The 25,735-nt window shown below is 44.2% G+C and overlaps 6 protein-coding genes across 8 annotated transcripts in view; 3 read left to right on the forward strand and 3 right to left on the reverse strand.

Annotated features, from left to right (window-relative positions):
• LOC120458302 (neuroguidin) overlaps positions 1-18,216 on the reverse strand; it is a 36,656-nt gene extending 18,440 nt beyond the window's left edge. Inside the window, exon 1 of the mRNA XM_039645906.2 lies at positions 17,638-18,216. Coding sequence (XP_039501840.1) covers positions 17,638-17,646 — 9 coding nt within the window. The 5' untranslated portion in view covers positions 17,647-18,216. The remainder of the gene's footprint in view (positions 1-17,637) is intronic.
• Positions 1,419-8,733, forward strand: LOC120458283 (ABC transporter G family member 20). Its single transcript, XM_039645884.2, has 10 exons — positions 1,419-1,657; positions 5,477-5,591; positions 5,659-6,081; positions 6,142-6,235; positions 6,299-6,645; positions 6,702-7,117; positions 7,169-7,355; positions 7,603-7,868; positions 7,932-8,018; positions 8,085-8,733. The coding sequence occupies exons 2-10, from the start codon at positions 5,488-5,490 to the stop codon at positions 8,294-8,296; spliced, it is 2,136 nt and encodes a 711-aa protein (XP_039501818.2). The 5' UTR covers positions 1,419-1,657; positions 5,477-5,487; the 3' UTR covers positions 8,297-8,733.
• Positions 13,455-15,234, forward strand: LOC120458308. The gene has a single exon (XM_039645917.2). The coding sequence runs from the start codon at positions 13,523-13,525 to the stop codon at positions 14,825-14,827; it is 1,305 nt and encodes a 434-aa protein (XP_039501851.2). The 5' UTR covers positions 13,455-13,522; the 3' UTR covers positions 14,828-15,234.
• A 474-nt stretch (positions 18,217-18,690) lies between the features above and the next one.
• LOC120458261 (septin-interacting protein 1) lies at positions 18,691-21,416 on the reverse strand. Its single transcript, XM_039645850.2, has 3 exons — positions 21,240-21,416; positions 18,910-21,188; positions 18,691-18,843 (listed from the first exon to the last, which is right to left on the reverse strand). Exons 1-3 carry the CDS (start codon positions 21,346-21,348, stop codon positions 18,712-18,714), a joined length of 2,520 nt encoding a protein of 839 aa, XP_039501784.2. The 5' UTR covers positions 21,349-21,416; the 3' UTR covers positions 18,691-18,711.
• A 540-nt stretch (positions 21,417-21,956) lies between these two features.
• On the forward strand, positions 21,957-24,496 carry LOC120458884 (beta-1,4-glucuronyltransferase 1). Of its 3 annotated transcripts, none has more exons than XM_044006287.1 (3): positions 21,957-22,040; positions 22,571-23,085; positions 23,193-24,496. In XM_044006287.1, exons 2-3 carry the CDS (start codon positions 22,628-22,630, stop codon positions 24,205-24,207), a joined length of 1,473 nt encoding a protein of 490 aa, XP_043862222.1. In that variant the 5' UTR covers positions 21,957-22,040; positions 22,571-22,627; the 3' UTR covers positions 24,208-24,496. The 3 variants fall into 3 exon arrangements, with proteins under 3 accessions (XP_043862222.1, XP_043862223.1, XP_043862224.1); XM_044006288.1 differs by having other exon boundaries at positions 21,961-22,012; XM_044006289.1 differs by lacking the exon at positions 21,957-22,040 and having other exon boundaries at positions 23,193-23,952; positions 24,007-24,496.
• Positions 24,497-24,575: 79 nt separating this feature from the next.
• Positions 24,576-25,720, reverse strand: LOC120444123. Its single transcript, XM_039623677.2, has 5 exons — positions 25,646-25,720; positions 25,462-25,594; positions 25,226-25,311; positions 25,015-25,168; positions 24,576-24,958 (listed from the first exon to the last, which is right to left on the reverse strand). The coding sequence occupies exons 1-5, from the start codon at positions 25,718-25,720 to the stop codon at positions 24,576-24,578; spliced, it is 831 nt and encodes a 276-aa protein (XP_039479611.2).
• Positions 25,721-25,735: the final 15 nt, after the last annotated feature.

The following is a 25,735-nucleotide window of genomic DNA, read 5'->3' on the forward strand; positions in this document are numbered from 1 at the left end:
TTTCGAACCAATTTGTATACTTGTTACTATTCGTCGTCGTTTAGCTTTTTGCAAGCTTGTGCAAGAGGGCAAAACAAGAAATCGCCAGGCAGCATCCCAAAAATTCGAAATAAGGCAAATTGGGGTTAAATGGTTGGCAAATGGGTTAACCCTCTGCTGATATATTAAATCAGCTATGTTACCACCATTTATTTGGCAGTGAGGAAATAAATACCTTAACTTAATATTATATTTAATGTAAATTACCTTTTTGTTAGTGAGTAAGTAAGTGTTGCTAGTCTGGAAGTAAAGTGATCTCGGAAATGATCCTAATCTTCTTTATGAGCCCTATTAAAGTTGGGAAGCTTGATCTTCGTGCAAAGTGTACAATGTGAACTATGTTTCTCTAAGTGCTCAGAGAAACAGACATACTCTAACGCTCTCCTCATGGAATATTTTATATATTATTTAATTTTTTACCCGGAAGCTGAAGCGCTGTGACCCTTGTATTTCAGATATTATTTTTAGAATTTTTTCACTCTATGGACGATGTTCAGAAGTTTAATTTATTCATAGTTCACAAAGTCATAGGTGGCCCCCTTGTAAATGTGAAGTTGACTTCACAATTGATTCCGAAAATATACAACTAAAAGAAACAACATGTGTCCAGTCTTGATTTTAGAAAAAGAAGTTAAAACGGCATTACAAATAATTATTAACTGGGGTATCCACCCTAACCCAAAAATCTAGTCCATAAACTCTGTTAAATTATTGGCTGTAAAACTAAAATATACAATTTATATAGCGCAATTAGCATTTTTAAACTTACTGTGAAATAGTAATTGTTATTAACCTGACGTTTCTAAGCAATGTTCACATACCTGCAAATAAATGCGAAGAATAATTAGTTGGTTACGAATCAATTGGTTTCTTGATAAACAGGTTGTGGAATAAGCAAGTATTGAATAATTCATAAAGCCAAGTACCAGATAAATGCCCTTTTTGAATAACATGGCGGCGATAGCATCGGATAATTATAAATATGTGTATAAAGAATTTATTCTCTCCACCTTATAAGGATGTTGATGGTATATACATTCGCACACACTCATTTGTAGAAGTTAACAGGTAGACGCCGCACAAAAAACAAATAGATAGAAAAAGCGCAGCGTTGTGCCGCATTAATAATTTTATTTCGTACAATCTATCTTCATTTTTTCATACACTCGTTACCCAAGGAAACAACAAAAAACCCGCACAAATAAAATCTTTTTTATTTTCAGCGTCGCGAGTTGCGAGTTGCGCCCTGCGATCGACGAAAGCCAAGAGAAGCGATGACTGGCGCCGGATCCGAGCCAAGCTGAGCCAGCCCAGTAGAGCACAGTTGAGCCCAGTTGAGCCAAGCCACCCGGCTTGGTGGATTGAGCTTGCGAGTGCCCGATCCGCCGCTTGGTCAGCTCAGTCGAGAAACGGAGCTTGCAAGCGACACTTGTGGCAAGCGGAGACGTTCAGCCGATCCGATACAGTCGAGCGTGAAAGACCGTCGAAAGAAAAGCGGAAAAAGCCAAAAAGCCACTCGTCGAATCGGCGAAAAGCAAAGAAAAAATTGCAACACCAAAAGCGCGCGTGCGTAACCCGATCAGTTAGAAGATAGGCGAAAAATCCCTCGATTTATACGGTACGGTTAAACAAACCAAAAAAACATTTCTTCATACCAAAAAGAAATACTTAAGCAGAATTTGTGTGTAAAAAGGAACACAGTTTTAAGCTACTACAATGTGAAGTAAAAGATTCAAGTATTTTTAATAATAAGTGAGGGCTTTTTATCGTCCAAATAACGATTTCGGATGAGAAAAACCACTCACACAAACACATGGGCAAAGAAAAACGAAAGACTTAAGATACAAACTTGAGCGGGCTGCCTCGAAGCATGACCACATGTGAATTTTATCCGGGTGTATGTGAATTTCGTTGTGTGTACATAAGAAGATCTACGGCCAGGCCACGAGCCAAAAATATTGTGTTGAAAAACTGCGACAGCTAACATTATCAATATATTTCCGGCGTTCTGTTTGCCTTTTCCAAATAAAGGTTTAGCAATAAAATAAATATCAAGTGTTTAAAAAGCTTACTCAAAGCTGAACTGAGCTACGCTGAGTCGAGCGGCGGTTGGTTAAGCAATGCAAAATATTGCAACAGTACCCCATCCATTTATTTATCTCTTCGGTGTGTTTGGGACCCAATGATTTCTGCTTATTTTTCGGTTTCAAGTGGGAGTTAGAGCGCCACAAAGAAATTGATGCTAGCAGGTGAAGCAATTTAACATAGGGATTATGGAAAAAGGTACAACAGGGAAAATGCACATAACTTGGGCACAGTAATTTCCTCTGAGATGTAGTAATATCGGATGACAAAACAGAAAACGATTTCGACTAAAGCGTACTGTGACACACAAATCTTTGATGACGAACTGAAAACACAACGACTAGGACAAATCGCTTAATGAATAGCATAATGACATAAACTCACTTGTGCATTCAATGGGAAAAAATAAACAAACAAAAGCAATGCTTGGACAAGATGCATCATCCTAATCATTTATGAATTTTAAAAAGATTGAAATGAGATAGTAAATGAAAAAGTGGCATTCAGAAACCTAATACTTTTCAAGAAGTCAGTTAATTTATCTTGAACATTGAATCATAATTAGATTTTCTCTAAGAATAATGATTGGATTTTCTTACTTGAAGTCAGGAAGTTGTATCTCTTTATAATAATGAGCACACATAATTAGAATCAATCGGATACGCAAACCGTTACATCAATGGAAAGGTAAATGATATAAACACAGGCGCGCAATCCGAGGCAGACAGCTGTTGTGGATATGTATGTTGCTGTTTCTGCCGCTGCCGTTGCAGTTTGACCGAAATGATTGTTGTGGCATTATATAAGAAGTGGCCATGCCACAAAAACGATGAAAGAGAAAGAAGAAAATGGTGAAAAAGACCGCAAATGAGAAGGAAGCAGTTGCCAGGAGTTTCAGCAGACAGCTGGCCAGGCCAGCAGGCTGGAGAGTGGTTTGTCGCAGTTGCAACGTGTTGCACGAACTAAATACCCACTAACACTGGAATAAGCCATCCGAGGGGCTGGCTCACCGTTGATATGGTTGGCCTGCTAAATAAGCCGTTAAACCGCATCAAGGTAACAGCAAACTTGTTGGCCATTTAGCAACGTGTTTGGCAATAATTACTTACACCTACTCTATTGGCCATGCTCGTGCTCGTGGCTCTGTTCTGGGGGGCTGAGAAAGCAATTTGGGGGTCCGTCCCTATTTTTCTAAGCGGCTCATGGCCGTGGCAGCTCAATTGCAAACATTGCGAAACATTGGCAAATAAAATGCGACTGCAGCTGATGGCAAGACGGCAGCAACACCAACAACACTACCAACAGCAAAACATCAATAAATATAGCCACCAATTTTGGGAGCCGCTCGCAATTGAGTTACAACGTCAGCAGCGGCGGTCCGTTAACCAGTTGGCAACCTTGATGCTCACTTCTTGGTTTTTTTTTTCGTTTTGTTAATTATTTCGGGTTTTTTTTTATTTGTATTATGGCAGGTGTCGGTCTTGGATATCGATTGTTGTACCGAAATGTATTCATTTAGTGCATATTGTTAAGGCGGCAATATCGATTTGTTAACCACTTTAAACCCTAGTAATCCCTATGTTTCCACTGTAAAAAGTTATGTGGAAAGGCTACAAATTACTATACATGTTCATTAAATTCAAATGTGCATTGTCAACTGTGTCACACTGGTTTAATGGTTTTTTATTTTACTTAACCTAAGCCGCATATGTTCATGCTTCCCACTTCGACTCGAAAGATGCGCATAAAAACCATAAAACTTAAACGACATTAAGCTGAAATAGTCGTCCTTTGCATCACGATTTGCAATGTTAAGCAAACAGCAAAGTTGAAAACAAGCCATAAAGTTATGACCACGACTGTGTGTTACTAACCTTACTCAATTTATTTTTTGGGTAAATGCTTACTCTTTTGTAGGTTATGCTTTCGAACGCTTTATGGGCGGGTTTTGTTTAGTTTTTTTCTCCACTTTATTGTTGATTTTGTTGTTGATTATGTATATATCATGGCGAGATAAATAAATGAGTAAGAGAGATAAATAGTTACAAATGCAATCAAGTAAATAGTTTATTTTTGGCTTGAGACTAAATCATGAGTTGGCAATCTAAGTGGGTCAAAGTCTGATTAGCGAGGTCACATGCATATACGAGTATAATGATTTTGTTTCTGTTTCTAGGAATTTCTAGTCGCATATCAAACGGGAGAAACGATCATAACGACTCAATGCAAATGTTACAAATAAGATATAACCAAAAGCGTTCGAGTTAGAGCGTTAGATAATTAAAGTAGATTTACTTTAGTTATAGTATACAATAGTGTTTTACACATCTTACAGGTCTAATGGGTCGGAAAACAAATAACTTCAATTCGACACATTCAGTCGTTTTGTACTTTTCCCTTGAGCAAACGATATCTGTGACTACTTAGGTGTCATGATCCACTTGCGATTCATTTCACATTTAAAAGGTTTTGTCTCGACATGCAACAGTCAGCTCTTCCCATTTACAAGTCAGATTTTGTGCCCCTTAAACCTCTCACGACATATTTTCTTTTCAACTTAAATCCAGTTCGCAAAGTGTTTATTTATTCTAAATGCATTTGTACTGACGTTGGGTAGACCTTAGGTATATAGATACTTCTCTACAGTATATAATTGTTATTCAAGACGATTCTGCATCTTTTCATCAGAAGTTCCGTGTTGCTCAACAAGTTTGTCATATACTCGCAATGGTATGGGTGTAAAATACTGCATTTTAATTTAGCTGACACGATATTCTTATACCCTTGGAGTAAGATACTTGTTCTACAGATATTTTAATATTCTAATTTTTGTAATATGACTGGTGGTATATAATTAGCTGTATTATAAATTCTAGGCCCGACGGTTTAAAGCTTAAAGTTTAATGTGTTAATTCTGACGCATGCTGGTTATCGAAACTTGATGTGCATTTTCAAGCAAGAGGCCAATGAACCTTTTCTTGGTTAAGTTAGTTAGAACTTACACATTTCGGTTTCGTGTTCATTCAACCGCAAAGATGGCTAATTAGCGAGTACTTAGAGCTCGAATAGCAGCCCGAAAATAAGTTTGGACCTCCCAAGTGATTTGAGTGCCTCGACACGTGCATGCCATAAAGCCTGGCAAATCAATAAAATACATAACCAAATCAAGAAAATGCGAATTATTGACGCAAGTGATTTATGATGTTCCGAGTGAAGGAGCCAGAAATAAAAGAAGAGGGTAGCATTGTAGCTATAGATGCTAGGAATGTCTCGAATAAAAATAGTTTATATGAATTCCATTCCGCCCACAAGCATGAAAAACATTGAATTATTTATATTAATTATTCCACAGAATAAAACATAATGGCGGCTGTTGAGGTGCGGAATGGCTATAAGTACTATGGCTCCAAATCAAATCCCAAGATTGTGCTTAACCAGCTAAATATGAACGTGATGCGTGGTTCTATGTAAGTTGCATTTAAGTTTTTTTGGTAAACCGAACTAAGTACTATGCTCCTTCTCTCATACGATCAGATACGGATTGCTGGGTGCCTCCGGCTGCGGCAAGACAACCCTGCTCTCCTGCATCGTTGGCCAGAGGCGCCTTAATGGAGGCGAGGTCGCCGTGCTGGGCGTCAAGCCAGGAGAGCCGGGTAGCGGCGTGCCAGGATCACGGGTGGGATTCATGCCCCAGGAGATCGCCCTGGTCGAGGAGATGACCGTCAAGGAGACCATCTTCTACTTTGGCCGCATCTACGGACTGACTGACGAACGCATCCGGGAGAAGTTCAAGCTGCTGAAGGAGCTGCTCCAACTGCCGCCAGCTAGGCAGATGATCAAGCAGTGCAGCGGTGGACAGCAGCGACGCCTGTCTTTCGCCTGCGCCATGATCCACGATCCGGAGCTCCTCATTCTGGACGAGCCCACCGTGGGATTGGACCCCATGCTGCGTGAAAAGTGTGTGCAAAAAAGTGTTTGGCCTGCCTGCAGAATAACCTAATTTGTATCATCTTTCAGGATCTGGGACTTTCTCGTGGAGACGACGAGGAATAGCAAATTGGCTGTGATTATAACCACCCATTACATAGAGGAAGCCAAACAGGCAAACTGCGTAAGTGGAAATAAAAATCGTGATTAATACGGAGCTTAATATATACCCTAATTACTCATTCAGATTGGTCTTATGCGCAATGGTGTGCTATTGGCCGAGGATACGCCTACCAACATTATGATCAAGTTCGGAACTCAGTCGATCGAGGACGCCTTCCTCATTCTGAGCCAGCGGCAGGGCAACGAAGACGAGTTGGCCCAAATCATGGATCACAACAAGAATCAGGCCTTGCCGGCAGCTGTGCTGCCACCTGAGGTAATAGACACACACGAGCCCAACACGCCGGAAAAACAGCCCATCCCGTTCGAGGAGCCCCTAAACGAGAACCGCAAAAAGATTTTCTTTACCACCAAGGGCAGGGTAAAGGCCCTGATGACCAAGAACTTTGTACAACTCTTTAGACAGCCCTCGTAAGTTCCAACCAACATCCAAAGATGTCGTCACGATTAATGACCAATTATTTTAGGGGAATTATTTTCATGCTACTGTTTCCCATCATACAACTGACGTGTTTTTATCTGGCCATTGGAAAGACGCCCACGAACCTTGAAATAGGAGTCTATTCCGGCGAAGTGGAGAACTATGGGGAGTGCTTCGACGAAAACCTGGTCACAGTCTACAAGGACAACGACAACGAGAGCTGTCTATTCAACAAGCTATCCTGCAGATACATCCGCGAGTTGGGTGACGACGTGGCCACGCGGAAATACTACGCCAGTGAAGCAGATGCATTGAGTGATGCAAAGCGGGCCACAACCGTTGGCTATTTGCACTTTGCCCACAACTTCAGCGATTCGATTCTCTCGGTGATGGAGGACGGCATCCACACCAGTGACGGTGCCGTCGACCACGCCGAGCTTAGTATCCACATCGATATGACGGGTAAGAAAGTGCCCGTGCGAAGTCTTTTAAATCTATAGAGTTGTTCTGCAGATCAACAAGTGGCGTACTTCATGCAGCGAAAACTACGTGACAAGTTCAGCACATTCATGAGGAGTGTTGTGAAGGACTGCAATGTATCCACGGCCATTGTAGATCTGCCCGTCCAGTTCCAGGAACCAATCTTTGGCAGCACAGACATCGAGTTCCAGCAGTACTGTGCCCCAGGAGTGGTAATGACGTGAGTAGAGCATCCACACAATGGACATCCACACAATTACCTCTGCTCACTTGTTTATGTTTTTTATTTTATGAGCTGACGAAATTCACCGCAATCCATTAATTGGTTCTTCGTTGGTAGTAAATCAGATCTTTGCTTGAATCAACATTACCCTATACCCCTATACCCTAACTGCTAACTTGTACCACCACCTCTTCGCAGCACTGTTTGGGATTTCCATTTATTAATTCCCTTAATTGTATCATAGCATGGTGTTCTTCCTGGCCACTTTGATGACGGCTGCAGTGTTCATTTCTGAGCGCATGGACGGCATCTGGGACCGAACTCTTTTGGCAGGTGTCTCGGCCAACGAAATGCTGTGGGCCCATCTTCTAACCCAGCTCATCATCATGGCCCTGCAGTCGTTCGAGGTTATTATGTATATTGGTCTAGTGTTCGATACTTACAACAATGGGGATACCACAACGCTCATTGGGTTGTTAACGCTGACCGCATTCTGTGGCATGTTGTTCGGTAAGCTGAGACACAAGAAATGTGCCAAAGGTGCAGTTTAAGAACTATGCTGTAATTCACTAGGTCTCTTCATATCCGTCTTTTGCAAATCGCATACAGAGGCAAACTTTGTGGCTACTGGCGCATTCTACCCCATGATTATACTGTGTGGTAAGTGTCCTCCAGCCAGTTTTCCCATATTCCTTTTTAATGAAACCTAATTTGGAATACGTGCAGGACTTCTGTGGCCCTTGGAGAGCATGCCGCAGTTTCTGCAGGACCTAGTGATGGTGCTACCCTTTACCATACCCTCCATCTCCGCTCGAAATGTGATCGAGAAGGGCTGGAGCATCACACACGAGAAGGTCTACAATGGTTTCCTGGTCATGGCCGGCTGGACGATCATCTTCTTCGTGCTCTGCCTGATTGGTATCAGACGCAAGGCGTAATTTTGGACCTTGGGCTAATCTTTAATATTCGGGGGCCTTTCATTTAGTTGTAAGGTTTTAGCATTTTTTGATAGGTGATCCATGTATGTGCATATCGTTTTAATTTAATAACTATCGGAAGCATATCACTCGCATGTTGTAGACTCTCATCACACAAGGAAACACATTCATACCAACGAATCGTAACTTATTTTTAGTCAACGTTCTATACTGCACTAAAAATATCATAAGGTCTTAAGGGTGTCTCACAAATAATATTTATAATACACAGGACAACAAATCGTACTCATTGACAAGCACAACACAATTTACAACAAGTCATACATTTTTATTCACATCGAATGTGTGTGAACTTTGTATATTTAAATGTGAAATTATGTAAATCGAAATTTCAAATCAACCAAAAATATAAACCTAAATTAAATGATTGTAAAAGTGATTGATTTCGGGGTAAAAAGGTAATTTTGTAAGAAGTTATTAAAAGGTTAGTATAACTTAAGGCATCGCATTTAAATCAGCGATTAATATCCGTTTAAGGCAGTCAACAAAAGTTTAAAGTTTGTTCTTGTGTGAAATTCAAAGCTGCATAAAACTAAAGTCCATTCCTCCTACACACGAATATGCATATATGAAATTGTATGTTTGCTTTTATATATAATATTGCTCCATGTGTGTGGGCCAAGGGCAAGGACACACTCACGACGACGACGATGTCGAGGACGTGCCAAAGTTGCTGACACACTTCGGCCTGGAAAGTGCTAGACAGAATGTCTGCCCGGCCGGATGACTCCCCCGGACCTCCCCGACTTTCTCGGTGTCTGCCAGCAGACATTTTTATTACAAAACTTTATCTTTGCCAAATACGAAAAGGAAGAGTAGGAAAAATACATATAAAATGCCATCGTCCTGCCATTCTCCCTGCCAAGTCCCCGGTGTCCTTGTGAGCGTCAGTTTTTGTGGGTGTATAAAGTGATGGGTGGCATAAAATCTAGTTTGGTATTCTATATAACTTGCATTAAATATGCAAGATAGGAGTCATTGCATAAGTTTGAGTGCTAACTTGTTGCGTTTCAGGGAATGTGTATGCGACTGCCAGATTAGAATTGCAATGGTAGAGTAACAAGTGAATGCTAAGTTCCAAATGATTAGGCTTTAAAATTTGAGCAAGCATTCATTAATTAATGGATTTTCCTCAGTTTTATATCATACTATGTTTTTACAAATAACTAGGTAAAACACATGTCTCCACAGTTCTCAGCTTATATCAAGAACACACACATAGTTGACACTGAAATAATAGTCTATCATCTTTGCAAGAGTTTTACGTCTTTTCAAAAGTTATTTCAGTGTAAGCCCTCATAAATTGGGGTCAATAATTCATCTGTACTCGCAGATAAACTGAACCTTTGTATACATTTAAATTATTACCATTCCGCATTCTGCACACAAAATGCCAAGTAAACTTTTTGGTCAATCCTTCTGTCTGGCGCACACAGACAAAGATTTTCCTGGGGATGCCCCACAAGCAACAACAACAACAACAACAAGGAGGAATTAAAACAACGTTTTTGATAACAAACAAAGTTGCATGAGTAGGTCAAGGTGCCTGAAAGTAGGCAACTGAAAAGTTTTCTCGAGCGTTGACTGCACAAACAATTTGGGCTAGCTATGGTTTAAACTTTGAACAAGAACACAACCACACCCAGACAATATCAACAAACTGAAAAAACCTCCTCACTCCCAAAAATTAACACATTCTCCAGACTAGTGAAAAAGCTGTAACAACTTTTGACCCATTTCATGTATATACAAAAAACATGTTTGGCCTTAAATTCACTTTGAAAGGGCGGCGAACTGAAAAGTTAGTAAAATACTCTCGTAATTTGACCTTCAACCGAGTGAAGCCAACTCAGGAAACAAACTCACACATGGACAGCAAGCAGACAACCAAAATCTGGGGGAAATGAGTAAATATTTAAACGTTTGAAACAAAATGAATTTTAGACTCAGGAGCTTGGAGTTCAGTCTGCAGAAGGTTTCTGGTTTGCTATAGGGCGTGTATGTTGTTAAATTCACATCTGAAATATAGACCAATTGCTTATTGTACACTTTAAATGCAAATGAAACTAAAATTGCAGGGATCAAGATTTATAATTCCGTAGATCGGACTATCTTCCATTATAAGAGTCAATCGAATAGTAATTAGAAATAAAGAAAGTTATATTAAATATATAAGTTCAACCCAAAATAGAATGATGTCGCCCAATGACTTCTGCAAACATAAACAATGTCTATAAAGGCGCAACACAACTTTTATCCAAAGGATGTGGGGCCATATTTTTCGAAATTAAAACCATCTGGCCATCAAAATGAAAGATGACACAATTGAGCTTCGAGGGCGAAACGGTTTTGTTGGGCCCCACAGTTGGAAAGGAGCCCAAAACAATGCCGACTTTTGCATTTCATTGACCCTTTAAATGGCTAAGAAACACACAGAAGGCACCGCCAACACACTCCTCTGCATGTCAGTCAAAGTTCTTTCTCTCGGCAAAATGGAGAAAAATTTGATTTGGGGAGTTTATTCAATTTGCTGCATGTGGGCCCGCCTGGAGGGGGCACATCACATAGATAGCCACACTCACTCGCACACTGGCATTTAAGTGCACGCCGCTCAACTGATGTCTGACGGACAACCAGAGTTATGGCCAGTGGGTGGCTGGAATCGGGTGGGTGATTCTGGGTGATTCAGATGGGTTGCGGGCTGGCCTGGGCTGGTATGGTGCGCTCTGAACTTTGCCAATATAATACAATCAACGTTGTGCTTCGATTCGATGCGCATTCAATGCGTTTGCCGCTGTTGAGGCAGTTGAGGTGGCTACCAGTCCAGCTACCGATGCGTAGGCCCACCCAACCTCACGTGCACCTGCCCCCAATCCTTATCCACATCCACATTCACATCCCCACACAAGCCCACACCCACACACGTCACTCCCGCTTCTCATGTGCAGAGGATGCCTTTTGTACATAGGCTCGTTTCATTCACTCGCCCGAGCAGTGTGTTCGATTTTTACCTCGTTCTCGCTCGCTCCCTATGTAGTCTATGTACTCCTGTGCTCCGAGTTCCTTGTCCTGCACTCCGTCGCACGCAGCGGAGCACGGGGAAGCAGCTGGGGGATCCTGACCACACATGCGTTTGGCCTTTTGCCTGGCACACATAGCAACAGCAGCAGCGGCAGCAGCAACTACGTCAGGTTGCTGCAGCAGCAGTGGCAACAGCAACAGCAACAGAAATGTCGCGCTGTGTTTCAATCGTTTTATATGGCGCAACTGCCGATTGGATTGGTACAGTGGTCACTGCGTATGAGATCCCTTGCTCTTAACCAAATGCAGTACAAATAATTGCAATTAATATTTATTAATCAATAGTATTTTCTGAAGCTTCTTTATTTCATTATAATCCTATAATCATGAAGAATAATTTAATAAGCATAGATGACTTTTTTCAATGGTGAGTGAGTTCCGTACAATAGTAGAGCCACACTGAAAACTCTGGGGAGTAATTCAGTTAGAGTGGTATTTTTGTTGGGACTGATAGGATAGTTGTTTCCTGGATCACTGTGCACAAAGGCAGTGCTCGAGAAGCGTCAGCCAATGCAGCGACCGGGAAAACAACAACGGCGGCGGCTAAAATACATGCGTGGGGAAAAGACGCGAGTGCAGGGGGCGGGAAGGCTCTGTTTTTCGGGGGGAGTTGGGAAATTTTGTGGGTGAGAAAGGGTGGCAGGGTGTTGCGAATGGAAACGTGGACGGCGAAGCTGGTGAAAATGGCGGCAGCGACAGCGACAGCGACAGCGACGCAGCCTATTTCGGTGGCCAGAAATATAAAAAAGGGGCGTGGACGGGGAGGGGTCGGGGCGGCCGGGGGTTCGTGGCAGCTGAGGGACAATGTGCAATTCACCGGAGAGCAAGCAAGAGAGAAAGAGAGAGCAAATGGGTGGAAGTGGGCGTGCAGGCACACACCGAAATGCAGTCGGAAAACGAGGACCTGCACACAACTGCACTGGGGACTATGTACGATCCGGATGTCGTGTATGTATTGCCATTGACCAGGACATTCCCCCTCTCGCTCTCCGGGCCCATCTCTTTCTGGCCTGCTCGCTTGTTTACCAATTTATTTTGCGCACAATACGAAACACGGAAAATGCATGAGGCCACCGGCTGTCTCCCAGCCCCAATCCCACCCACAAGACCGCCGCCCACCGCCCATCGCCCATCGCCCACTGCCCACCACCTCAAAAAAAGGCCGTTGCGTTGCATACGAACGCAATGATAGCCACACAGCAGAGCAGGCCAAAAGCAACAACAGGGAGCGGGCCGAAAAAATTGCAGAAATTCCAGTTCGATTTTTGGCCATAATGCAAAAAAGCATGTTGCCCTGCTCTCTCCTCCTGCCCCTCCTCCGCACAGATGAACATATATGTATGTATCTGGCATCTCGGTTGCTCCCGCATTCAGTGTTTGTTGTTAGTTTCCGGTTGCCACTTTGTGCGGGGATTTCTGCCTTTCCCCAGTTTCCTTTCCCGGCTTTTCCTTGCTTTTTTAGACTTTCGTCGTGCTTTTTTTTCCAGCTTTCTGTTTGCCTTTATATCCTTTGCAGGCCGCGACTTCCACTTTGATAGAACGAGCGCCGTGTTTTATTTTGTTCCTCCTTCATTGTTGCCCCTGACTTTTGCCAAAAAAAAAGGAGAAAAAGAGAAGGAGGTTTGGCGTGTAGTACCACGCTCGTAGTGAGTTTTTGTGCCCCATGTCCTTCGTAGTAGTTAGTACGCGTGGTCCAAAGTCAGTCATCAGCCCATACGCATTTCGCTAGTCCACGTAGAAAAAGTCGCTATGGAAATGCAAAGAAATGGAACGAACGACGTAGAAAGGAATGGCAACGAAAAATTGAAGAAAAATGGGGCACAAAGGATTCGAACGTCCTGAAAAAAAACCGAATGGAAGAAGGCAACTTGGCATCCTAAGAGAGGGACACATTTTTCGTTGTCAAATATTCCCTATTTTTGGCCATTTGATACTATGAAGCTTCTGTAACTTGAGATTACTTGAGATATATGAGAAATGTATGTTTTCTAGATATTTCCATCGAAGCAACCCGCTTCATTTTAGTTTGAAACTCGCACCCCGTTCTAGACCCGAAATATCTCAAATATAAAAACCTGTCATCCAATGAGTCCCACACTACTTGCTTTCGTTATCCTTGGGCTGTTCAATGCAGCATCCTCGTTCGTTAGCTGGACTGAGGCGTTTCACGAGCAGCAGGCGACGTATCTGCGTCCCGGTGAACCTCACATCCACGATGCACAGACGCTGCTCAACATGCTGTACGTGCACAATCAGATCCAGGTCTACTGTCAGCCCCCAATGGAGTTGACCATGTGGAACGTATTCCAGAGCAACCGCCTGCGCTTGCAGATAGCCGCTGACGGAGATTATAGTCAGTATAAGGGAGCCACCGTGCGGGAAGTCCATCAGGCGGTTCGCCAGCTGGACGATTGCCACGAGGGGAAGCCACTGGGGCATTCAACAGAGGAGCCAAGGATCGTTACGATGGCCACACATGATCACGCCTGCTATGGCATCTATACAGTTGAACCGTTTGTCCTTACGCTGGAAGTGATCAGTTGCGACCTTGAGCGGGTAACACAGTTCACCTTTGGCCTCGTTTTGTGGCTAAGCTGTCCGCTCCTGGCGGATTCGCTGCTCGCCTTCTACTGCTCAGCTGCGGCCTTGGGCGCCCACCTGGCGGGTGTGTTGGCGGTCGCAGCCGCCCTAATGTCATCGGACCGCGAGCGGCACCTGCGCCTTGGAACGCTTAAGGTGAACTTCAAGCTGGTGCTCAAGGAGCGGCCCACTGCGATAACCTTGGCGCTGATCGGAGGCGCTTGGCTGCTCAAGTCCGCCTGCCAGCGCTTCAGTTTCCTGTGGCGGCGCACTCTGTTCCGCCGTCTGCATCACCGCCTGCTGAGGGCCACCTCATACTGGCTGATCTTCACTGCATCCGATCACAGGGGCTTTGGGTGGACCTGCCTAATGCTGCTGATCCCCTGGCCGGAACTTTTGTCGCTGATAAGCTGGCTGAATACCCAATACGCTCGATACCAAAGGTGCTGCTTGAAACCAACGGAGCAGTGGGAAATCGTGAGTCAGGAAGCCCCTTATCAAGGGTCACATTGGCGGATTGGGCGATCCGGACACGATAATCTTTTATCCGAAAGCCAAGGGAGTTTTAATCCCATTAACATGCGTTTTTATCGCGAGCAGCAACAGGATGAGCAGAATGAGCATGATGAAAATGCCTTAATCTGCGAATCCTGTGCTAATTGTCATGGACGACCCTCCACGTGGAGCTGTTTTAACAGATGTCTTCAGATGAGCTCGACTAGAAATCCACCCAGCCCAGAACCTCATTTAACCATTTTATATCGCAATCTTCACTATTCAAACTCTGAAAGCAGCTCCACGTTCCAGTGATAAAATAGAACCTACATTGAAGTCCAAGCCAGCAGAAGAAATCGGAGAAGGATTGGATCCACTGCAATCGAATCGATGCTAAGGGAGGCAAACAAGAATTTTCTATTTGCCAAGATAAGTTGCCTTATGAAAGAGGTTGTCGATGGGTGGCAGACAAAGTTTCTCAAAAGCGAGGAAATGTGTAGGCAAACTCTGCCTTATTAAGTGCAAAAATGGTCATGAATGAACATCACTAATTAACTAAGGACTGAAATATTACCTAGAAAAGTTAAATAGGCATCACAAAAAACCAAGTACTGAAATTACAGCTTTGATTTGATTTTATGCTTAATGTTGTTAAATTTCGTTTGTGTACAACTAAAAGTTTTGGTTTTCATAAACAAGTGAATCCATTTTGGAAGAATTCATCTAACTTTTTTTAGAGTATAACTTAAGTGCATATGTCAATGACGATTTAACAGCTGTCAAGTGATTTATTCTCAGTTTGGTTTGGCAATTCGTCATGCGTGCTTACAAAATCCAACTCGTGCAAGAATTGAAACCAAACGATCATCAAGCAAGGCGTAGATTCGTCGAATGGGCCCAAAACGAGATTGCTGTTGTTCCCGATTTTTCATAAGCCTCCAAGATCTTGTGATTTAACACCGCTAGACTACTTTTTGTGGGGCTATGTAAAGTCATTGGTCTATGCGGATAAGCCACAAACGCTAAACCATTTGGAAGACAACATTCGCCGTGTTATTGCCGATATACGGCCAAATATTGGAAAAAGTCATTGCAAATTGGACGTCCAGATTGGACTACATCCGAGCCAGCCGTGGCGGTCATATGCCAGAAATCATATTTAAAATGTAATGCCACAAGATTATCTTTCATGTCAATAAAATTCATGTCAATCGAATAATCCATCGTTGTTTTATTGCAATTTAAAGTTCTATACCTCTAAAAAAAACACCCTATAGTATAGGAATCTGTAATAATAGTGGTGAATGGCCGCTGAACCTAAGTTCCAAACTTCTAAACAGACTCCTGCATCCGTGCTGCTTTTAACTTAATTGTCCTGATTAGCATGCCTCCGTGCCTGTTATCCTCGTTGAAATTTTTGTGCTTTTGACATTCGTTGGCGCTTGGAGTTACGAAATAAGAGACTCGCTGTGGGGCGAGGGGGTTCGGGTGGTGCGTACTGCGTATTGAGTGTGGGGGCACAAATGTGCCTATTACCTCCTCCCCAGCAGTTTACCATTAGCCACACGAACGGAGGAGCAGGCTGCTAATACTGATGCTGATGCTGATGCAGCTGCAGCACTGGAACAACAACAAAGTTCGGTCAAACGTCAGAAATGTTCGTGCGCTTTGGCTATTGAACGCAGTCCAAAGCGCAGTGCAAAACGCATTGAATCCACCCACTGCCCACTGCCTACTGCCCACCACCCAGTACCACCAACAACACTCCATGCAGGGACCAAGGACCTACTCCTCGGCCCGGGCATCGGCAAATGCAAATGCAAATGGGTAAAAAGCGCTTTGACGACCATGTGGATGGAGGCGGTTGGGCTGGTCCTGGATGCAGTGATGAGTGGGCGGTGGCTGGTGGGTGGTGGTGCAGGGTGGACAGTTGGACGGGGCAGGCGCAAAACGCATTTCAAATCGAAAAGTGGTACTTCACTCATTTGGCGCGGGGAAACGGCGGCAGGTGACTAGCCAGAGGATTCGTTTCTCCACATAGATACAAATACAGGGTATCGAGAATAAGTTTGATGGTTTATGTTTCCTTAATTGCACAAAAGCTTAGTGTAATGGATTTCGATAAAGATCATCTATTTAAAATTATTGATAATTGATAATAATTGATAACCGTTTAAACTTTCTGAATCTTTAGCTGAAATAAAAGGGTGTCAGCTAGTTGCAACCCCAATTTAATTTTCCTGGCTTCATTTGGTCCGCTTGGCTGAAGGAAAAATTGACTAAATGCGCCGATTTATGTGCATTACGTTCGGAGGCGACCTGTACGGGCGGGACCGTCTGTCGATATCGAAGCACGACCAACCATTTATAATTGCCATATTTGCCATAACTCTGGAAGCTCGACAGTTTTCTATATCAGCTGTATATTTTTCCAAACTTTCCGGTTTTGGTGGTTGATTTGGGCTAGGGAAAGTGCAACCAGGGGTGAAGTGGGGGTTGTGCTGGGTTTTTGGGTGGTTTAAGACTGACTTGGGTTGGGTGGTGAGGCGCGAATCGACTCGGGATGTTAGCTATAAAGTGCATTTTGAGCTGCGGTGTCCCGTTTTGGGATTATGGGGGTTGTGCACGATGGCGTCAAAAGGTCAGTGGCAGGGTGGAATATCATTGATTTGGAAACCTGAAATAGTTCTTTTTTGATTTGTAGCAAGGAAATAATTCTAGCACATGTTTTCCGTGTACAATATTTTAATTTATATGAATTTTTTGTAGTAGTTCAAATAATACGAAACTGGATAAAAACAAACATTATCAAATATTTTTCGAGGATAATGTTGATATACCACATAATAAGACGTTAAATAGTCAAGGAAAGAACATACCATATACTCGAAAAAATAAGTATTCCATATTATATATAGCGCTTTTGAATAGACCGTAGAGTAACAAAAAAAAAGGTATCTGTATCTGGAGTATTTAGGATGATTCAACAAATTGCAGCGACTAGGAGACTTATTGAAACTAAATTCGTAAAAATATCCTAGTAATTATAAATGGGCATAATAATTCAAGACTTTCATTAAAAATTACTAATATAGCTTTGCTTTAAAATTAAGTATATTACACACCTGCACCATTTTGATGTCCTTGTGTGAGTGTCCCGTTAATGAGTCCTAATCCAACGGATATTTGCGTGCCGGTTGCTCGGCGAACGGTAAATTAAGCAGAGGAAGCCGTTAGAGCGAGACGCCAGCAAAACAAACGAAAGCAGCTACAACTGAACTTAAGACGCGAGAGAGCGGCGCACGTGGTGGAATCACTTTTGTTTTAGTTGCGCTTTTATTGCACTGCTTGTCGAATTCATTGAATTTGGTGGGAATACGCACGCACACACACACACGCACTCACGACTGCATTGGCGAATAGTGTGGGCGGAGTGCAACGAAAGAGCGGGAGAAGCGAAACGAAAGACACGCGGTTTTAATTTGCTAGCTGTGATTATCGCGATAGTAGTGCTTGTGTCTTGGATTTACAATTAATTGTATTGCACTGCGCGAGCTTCTGTTGACTGCACCGCTTCGAACCGCATTTGGCTCAGTACTTGCTTGCTTTGCCGTGCGCAACACGAACCGAACGCGAACTCAGTCAGTTTATTCCTATTTCCCCGACGCGTTCTAGAGTCAGCTGCGATGGCTAGCGGTGGAAGCGGGACGATAACCTCCGATACTATCGGTGTTACTAGCATCGATGACCGACTGCGAGTGTCGATTAGTTGCAAGGTTTGCAACTTCTCCCAAATTTGGTTATTTGGCTATTATTGGTCAATTTGTCTGAATGATAAGAAAATAATAAAAACGAAAAGCCGTTAAAAGATAAATGGTTTACAATAATTTAATACAATACATTTAACAAAAAAAAAACGCCTGTTTCCAATGACGAAATACCGAAAAATACTGTTGGTATATTTACATCTCAAGTTTATAGAGCATGCAGCTCAGACCAAAACCGTGGTGAAAAACTTGGATATATCCTTTTCAATTTCAAAAATATTGAAATTTCTTCTCTTTTCTATACAGAATCGGACATTAAAGCCTTGATAGCTCCATACAGTGACTTTATATTTATCAGTATAAAGGGGAAATAAATTAGGGTTCCCAGAAATGAAACTTATCAACGACTGGTACATTTTCGCAATTATTTATTTAAAGGATGCCCGTTTGAGAGCGTTCCAGCAGATGATTCAGTGCCATCGGCTTCCAGTTGCTGAAGCTTCCATCGCTGACCATGCAGACGTGACGATCGATGTAGCAGAACAGCTTGCCCACGCGATAAATCTGTAAATCAGATCATAAATATATCAGTATATAAATATCTTTGGTCAAAAACGAATTTTCATTTACCTGTTTGCCCATCTCACGTCGCCCTGGCAGAGGAGCGAAGATGATTCCCAAGTCGGCGCATTGCTGCGACACCAGCTCTTTGAACTCCAGCTGGGCGGGCGGATGAATCAGGTCCATCATTATGACAGGAGCCGGCGGAACTGGAGGCGGAGGCGTGGGCGTGACCGTGGGCTGCAGCAGGGCATCGCTGGCTCTGTGCATCATCTCCAGAGCTCGCCGCAGATGCTCCTTAACGCTGGGCTCGCGCAGAAGCGGTTCACTCAACATGCTCTTCCAGCCGGTGTACCAACGGGAGATCTCCGCGTAGTCCGGCGACTGATTCAGCCAGACTACGAGCACCTGCATCCAGCGCGGGAAGAAGTGTCTGTCCAGTAGCTGCGCCATGTACATTGGATCGATGAGCTCGTGCCACTCCCACACCTGTTGCCACAGCTCCAGGTCCTGGTGCAGTGGGTTGATGATGAACTCGGCTAGAGTCACCTGCAGTTTGGGCACTATGTGCCGCTGCAGGAACTCCTGCATTTCCTCCTCGGGGAAGGCCTTCTGCCAGGGCGTGAGCATGGCCCTAGCAGATCGGTCTTGCGGCGACCAGGCGCGCAATGCAACGCCCAGTTTGCTGCGGATCTGAGGATAGACAGCCTCCTCCAGCTTACTGCCCAAGATGGCGTGCCACGGCAGCACCCAACTGTCGATTGGGATGGTGTCGGTGAGAGGGTCCCACTCCTGCACTCCAGCCGCCAATCGTGGCAGAACCAGTTGCTCGAGCACCGAATCCAACACCCAACTAGGTAGCAGTGGTGCCCAAGCATCCAGCAGTGCCGCCATCGGCGGGTGCTCCTTGGGCTGCCATGCGGCGGCGCTGGCCCGAAACGAAGGCATCACCCCGGCCCAGATGAGCGAGGAGTACGGATCGAAGACGTTGCGGGGCTGCTGCTCAGCGGCATCTCCTTGCTGAAGCATCCCGCGCCATTTCTTAATAAGTTGCAGCGGCTCCGTTGGATGTTCCAGTGGCTGCCACTGCACTAGTTCCTTCTTCAGTAGCGGCGCTATCACACCCGCTGCCAGATCTGCAAGCCCGAACTCTTGGAACTCGGCAGCATAGTCCACGAGCAGCTCCCGAAAGAGTCGTTCCGCCTGAGGTAAACTCAAATCTGGATTCTCGCTTAATCGCTCCACTCGGTCCAGGGATTCCTCCAGCGTGCGTATGTGGTTTCGTTCTAGTTGGACGATCTCTTCCAGCTTCCGGTGCTCGCTCTCCAGCGCTGCCTGCTGGCTGGAAGACTCGCGTTCCTCGTTGTCGATGGCGATGATCTCCTGCTCGCACTGGCTGACCAAGAGCTGCAGGTTGTGCGTCAGCTCGGGCATGGCAAACACGCAGACGGGAGCGGATCCCTTTTCCGTCGTTTCCGCGTCGTAGAGCGTCTCCTCTGGCGTAATTTTAGCCTGTCCCAAGGCATGGTAGCCACTCAGCACTCGCTTCTCTGGGCCTGTCATATCGATCACCGGCACATTGCCAAGTTTCTTGCTCAGCTTCTCCGACAGCAAGTGGCTAGACGTGTTGCCCTTGGCAATCACCTCCTCCACGGACTTGTAGTAGTAGCGCTTACCCTGCCGCTCTACCGTATCGGCTCCACTGGCTGAGCCCTTTCGCCACTTGTTCAGCTGGTCCTTGAACTCTTTCGCCTCGCGCACGTCCTCATCCACCTTGATGCTCTTGTTCGTCTTTCCTCCGATGCTTGCGGCTGTTTCGGGTCCATAGGCGCCTATAGCGCCTCTGCCTTTGCGGACATGGGCTTGCACCGGCTGCGAAATGCCCTGCAGGTCTTTGCCCAGACCCTTGCCGGGCTCATAGCCCATTTGGAGGAGCAGCTTAGCTCCGATGCCGCGTGTATGCTGCTCCCAGGCGCCCACGTTGCGCTCGCTGGCGATGTGCGAGCGGTGCTGAAATGTGGTGCTTGCCGGTTTCCGGCCCAGCGATGGCTTCTCCTCTTCCGCGGAGCTGTTGGAGCTGCCCGGGTCGTTCTGGCCAAAGGCTGGTCGTCCGCTGTCGGCCGAGTTGTCGCTGTGCTCGTCCTGGTCCTCTTCGGCACCATCTTTTTGCGAACCTTTTTCGTTATCGGCTTTTAGCGCCTTCTTCTTCTTTTTACCCGCCTGCTGAATGCCGCCGGCCACAAAATTGACGGGCATGGTGTAGTCTTTGGGCTTACGGGCGGCGCGACCCCTTCGTGTGGCTCCCGCCTCGCCACCACTCTCCTCCTCGCTGTCATCCGCCCAAATGCCTGCGAAAAGTTAGTTTACTAACCAATTCTGGCCGAAACTTCAATACGTACCGTAGATCTGTTGGTGCCGGCTCTGGCGCCCACGAGGCCGGTTGATGTTGAACTCATTGTCCAGATCGTAGTCTGTAATCTCAAATCGCTCGTACTCGTTGTCCGACATCCTTGCTAGACGTGGATGTATTACTTGAAGCTTAAACTGAAACTTCTATGAATGTAAACAAACGCACCATTGACAATAGGGATGGCCAATCAGTTGCAATCTTACTATCGAGAATGTCATCGATAAAGCAATCGATGTAAAAGTGCAGTAAATGTATCGTAAATGGCCGCCAAATTTAAATTTGTTGATTATCAAAAATCATTATTTTACGTGCGTTAACCATTTCTTTCGCTCTTTAACTTCCTTTTAAAGTGATCCGTATTTAATAGAACGCAATAAAACATCAAAATAACGTAACATGGTAAACTTGATAACCCGATTTCCATACACAATAATTTTTAAAACATTTTGATAGGGATTCGAATTTGCTGATTATAGTTATAAATGGCGGATAATCGATTTGGTAAGAAATGTATGTTAAAGCCGCCTAATCGTCTCTTGACCAAACTGGTAGTTGACTAACGATTGATTAGCGCTATCAATTGTTTATTGTTATTGAATTGATATGATAAGGATAGGAAAATACGCAATCGTGATAACTAGACGGATAAGAAAATCTCTCTAACCATGTTCACATCGCGGGAATTTTAGTAAATTTAGTCTCTTTCCATTACTGTATGGTGTTCGGTTCGCGAAATAACTTGTCTTAAAATCGTAACAGCAGATATCTTTGAACGATTGGCGTTGGTTGCTTACGTTATAAAATCGTCATAAAATTACCTTTTATTGTTTGAAATGAAAACGGCAACAGAAGAAGTTGAGCCAGAAGAAAACTTAGTTTTAAATATTATCTTGCCTATTCATTGAGCCTACATTATTACAATTTTAATATAATCTTTATATGTTCAATTAACTGGTTTGGGAAGATCTGCGCAGTTTTTCTCTGTGTATGAAACTATAAATGCTACCGCTTTTATCTGCGTACGTAAATCATGTTTAGTTTTACTGGGTAAAAGGAGGTAGTCATCTTCATTATAGGACAGCCCCATTATCAGAACATTATAAAACATCGTTGAACCTCCAGGCATGCTACCACATTAATGGGATCTTATCGGATGAGTCAAATACTAATTTGACTTTATACAAAGAGACCAGTAAATTAGGCCCAACTACAAGGCAAAAGCTCAGTAGCTACCATAAACACTTATTTCGATTTCCAAATCCAGTTAAGCACGTAGCATTTTCCACGGATTTATTTCAATATTTCGGTTTTCGTCTACAGGTGTAGGTGGTGTTCTTTAATCTAAGAAGTTCCAGAATCAATGCTCATGAATCCAGCATGGTGACCCTAAGTTTCTGCAATAGAAGATATATCCGTTTGTGGCCAGTGCTCATACTTCTCAGTGTGGCACTGTTGCTGGTTTGGAGGAACTTGCAGCAGGCTCAGAACCTTGCCGCATCTTCAAACATCGGTGGGCGCAAATCGGTGTCACTCTTGCTGCCCAACGCCTCAAATCCACCAAGTTCCTCTGCCGACTTATATCTGCACAATGATCGGCAGCCCAAAGTCATCCCAGTCATGCGAGAGGACTCCCCTCGCACCAAGGCTCTGCAATCATTGCTCAAGTGCCGCAATCGATCGCTGCGTTTCCAGAGGCTTCAGCATGGAGACTTCTGGCTGCTCCAGAATCTCGTGATTGGACGCAAGAGTCGGGATGTCGGCTGTGCCGAGGCCGTGACGTACACCACCAACGGGGATTTTACGTTCTTCGATAATCTTGAAATGGTGGTCTCACGGTGAGTGCTTTAAAAACATTTATAGCTATACTCTACAGTTGTGGCTAAGATAATAGCTGTATTTCTTTCAATAATTTATTTGCTTATTTAATGCATTTATTTTCCAGCTGGCGTGCTCCTGTAAGTTTTGCCATCCACACGCCGGGTTATGATCTAAACACCACACTGGATGCCATTCGGTATGTGCGAAACTGTTTGCCGGAGAGCGATAGCATCAAGGACTGGGTCTCATTCCACGTGTACTTCCCGAACCGGCACATGCCGGACCACGTACCATACGACGAGGCTGAGGCCCTATCTTACCCGAATATATGCACGTCGGTATCGCCGCCCTACACACGAATCCCTCCTACGGAAAGCTACAAGTCCAGGGCCAACCTCACCTACCCCATCAATGTGGGCCGGAATATAGCCAGGCAGGCGGCCAACACCCACTTCATCTTCGCCTGCGACATCGAGCTGTACCCCAGTCCGGGTTTCGTGGACCAATTCCTTGACATGGTGGCCAGGAATCACAGTGTCCTGCCCCTGGATCCCAGGCAGCGGAGAAGGGTGTATCCACTGCCCGTTTTCGAGATCGAGACGGGTGTTCAAGTGCCGGTGGACAAGGACGAGTTGTTGACGCTCTATCGAAAACAGCAGGCACAGGTGTTCCACCTGAAGCTGTGCCCCACATGCCACACGATTCCGGGCCAAGAAGGGTGGCTCAATCGCACCTCCAAGGCCGATGACCAGCTGCACGTGTTCAGCAAGACGCTGCGGAAATGGAAGTTCCGCGCCTGGGAGCCCTTCTACGTAAGCGATAACACGGAGCCGCTGTTCGACGAACGCGTCACCTGGGAGGGTCAGTCGAACAAGCGCATACAGGTGAGTGACTACTGTAGTGAGGCTTACGATTCAGAGTGCAACATTTCATTGCAGAACTACGCCATGTGTCTTCTGGACTACGAATACCACGTCTTGAGTCCAGCATTTCTGGTGCACAGTCCTGGCATCAAGCATTCCAGCGACAGAGACCCTACTCGACTTCAATACGCAAAGGAAATGACCAAATTTATCAAGGATAAAATCGAACCCGAATATAAAGTGCTCTTCAGAGCGAACTCAGCCTGCAGGACGTGACATTACCTTTGCAATGAGCAACGCCCAAAAATATGAGATGAGGTAACTAATGAATTTATGTCCCATCTAAGTTAGGATTGTGCCAGAACTATGGTGGGAAAAGAGTCTATAATATGTAATAAATATGATATTATCCGATTTTACTAAAACCAAATAGTATGTAAGTACACAACATATAAGTTAAATAACAGTGCTGGCGATCCAATCAGAGTGAAAATATAATATATTAAGGGACTTTATTTATTTAGAGCACTTGTGTCAGTAAGAGCACTGTTTCATGTAGAATGTAGTGGCATAAATGGATAATAAATATAACTTAAATTGAAAATACAAAGTTGTTGAATGGTTTCATGACATTGTATATTTATCTAAATCGCAACACTTTCTTTGTGCAGATAGTCTTTTTTTATGGCATTTCGTCGCAAAACATTTGATAAAAGCTCCTGGCGCTGAAAAAAATCAGAGGACACTTCGTGAGCTTGGTTTTGTTGAACGCTGGCATCAGGTTTTCCATCCTGCCACCACTTCGATTGTGGCACATCCCACAGTTTTTGCCCCGCTTTGGGCATTACGTAAATAATTATTGGTTGTTGTGAGATCGGATAACTGAATTTCACTTCAGTGAGTTGCACTCCGTTTGTTACGGGGTTCAGAGGATCTGGGCCGTAAAGTCGTTGATATCGTTGGCTCCGCACCAGAAACATTATTTGCACAAAGGCAATCAACGCCAACGTGTCGTAGGTCACTAGCACTGCAAAAAAAGAGGTTATCATACACAAATGTGGCATAACAAATTTCGATTCCTACTTGCGTAAAATGTAAGGCCAATGGTCATCAAAATTAAGGTGGCCAATGGCACAATATGTCGGGCAATACGAAGCGTTATAATGACGACTACGACCACTTGGACTGTGTAAATGAACTCGAAGATAGCCAATGGTATCACGTTGTATTTCTTGAGCTGCATTGAAAATATTAATATTACTATTCTTATATATGAAACTATGTAAAGGCTGACCTTGTATGCGCCATAAGCCGCCAATACGCAAGTTGCAATGTGGCAAGAACTGTAGATTTGAATAAACATCATGAGCTCCTTGGAATCTGTAGGGTGATATAAAGTGATACAATTCAAAGATTTGTTTTAATAGTAAGTTACTTCTTGTTCCACGACATATAAAGAAGAACTATTTTAGAGCTCAAAGCCACAGAACTAGTTATAGTAGTGTACATTCACCAGATATAACTACTTACAATTCTCCGCCCAGGTGGCGGACTCCTTAACAATCGTGCTGGTTCTATAGTGAGTTTCCATTATGTTGATAAAGAAGGTAATGAAATTTGTGCCGTCGGCGAATATCAACCACATGAAGACAGTGTTTTTCAACTGAAAACGAAATAAGTGAAAACTGCGATCAAAAGTATAGTATAAACTCACGATGGCCGCAATGCAAGTGACCAGGACACCCAGTCGCACCGAGGCACAAAAGAAGTAGCTCTCCATGAGCACCATGTTGTCCCGGGACCA

This window comes from Drosophila santomea, chromosome 2L, assembly GCF_016746245.2.
Source record: "Drosophila santomea strain STO CAGO 1482 chromosome 2L, Prin_Dsan_1.1, whole genome shotgun sequence".
NCBI lineage: Eukaryota > Metazoa > Arthropoda > Insecta > Diptera > Drosophilidae > Drosophila > Drosophila santomea.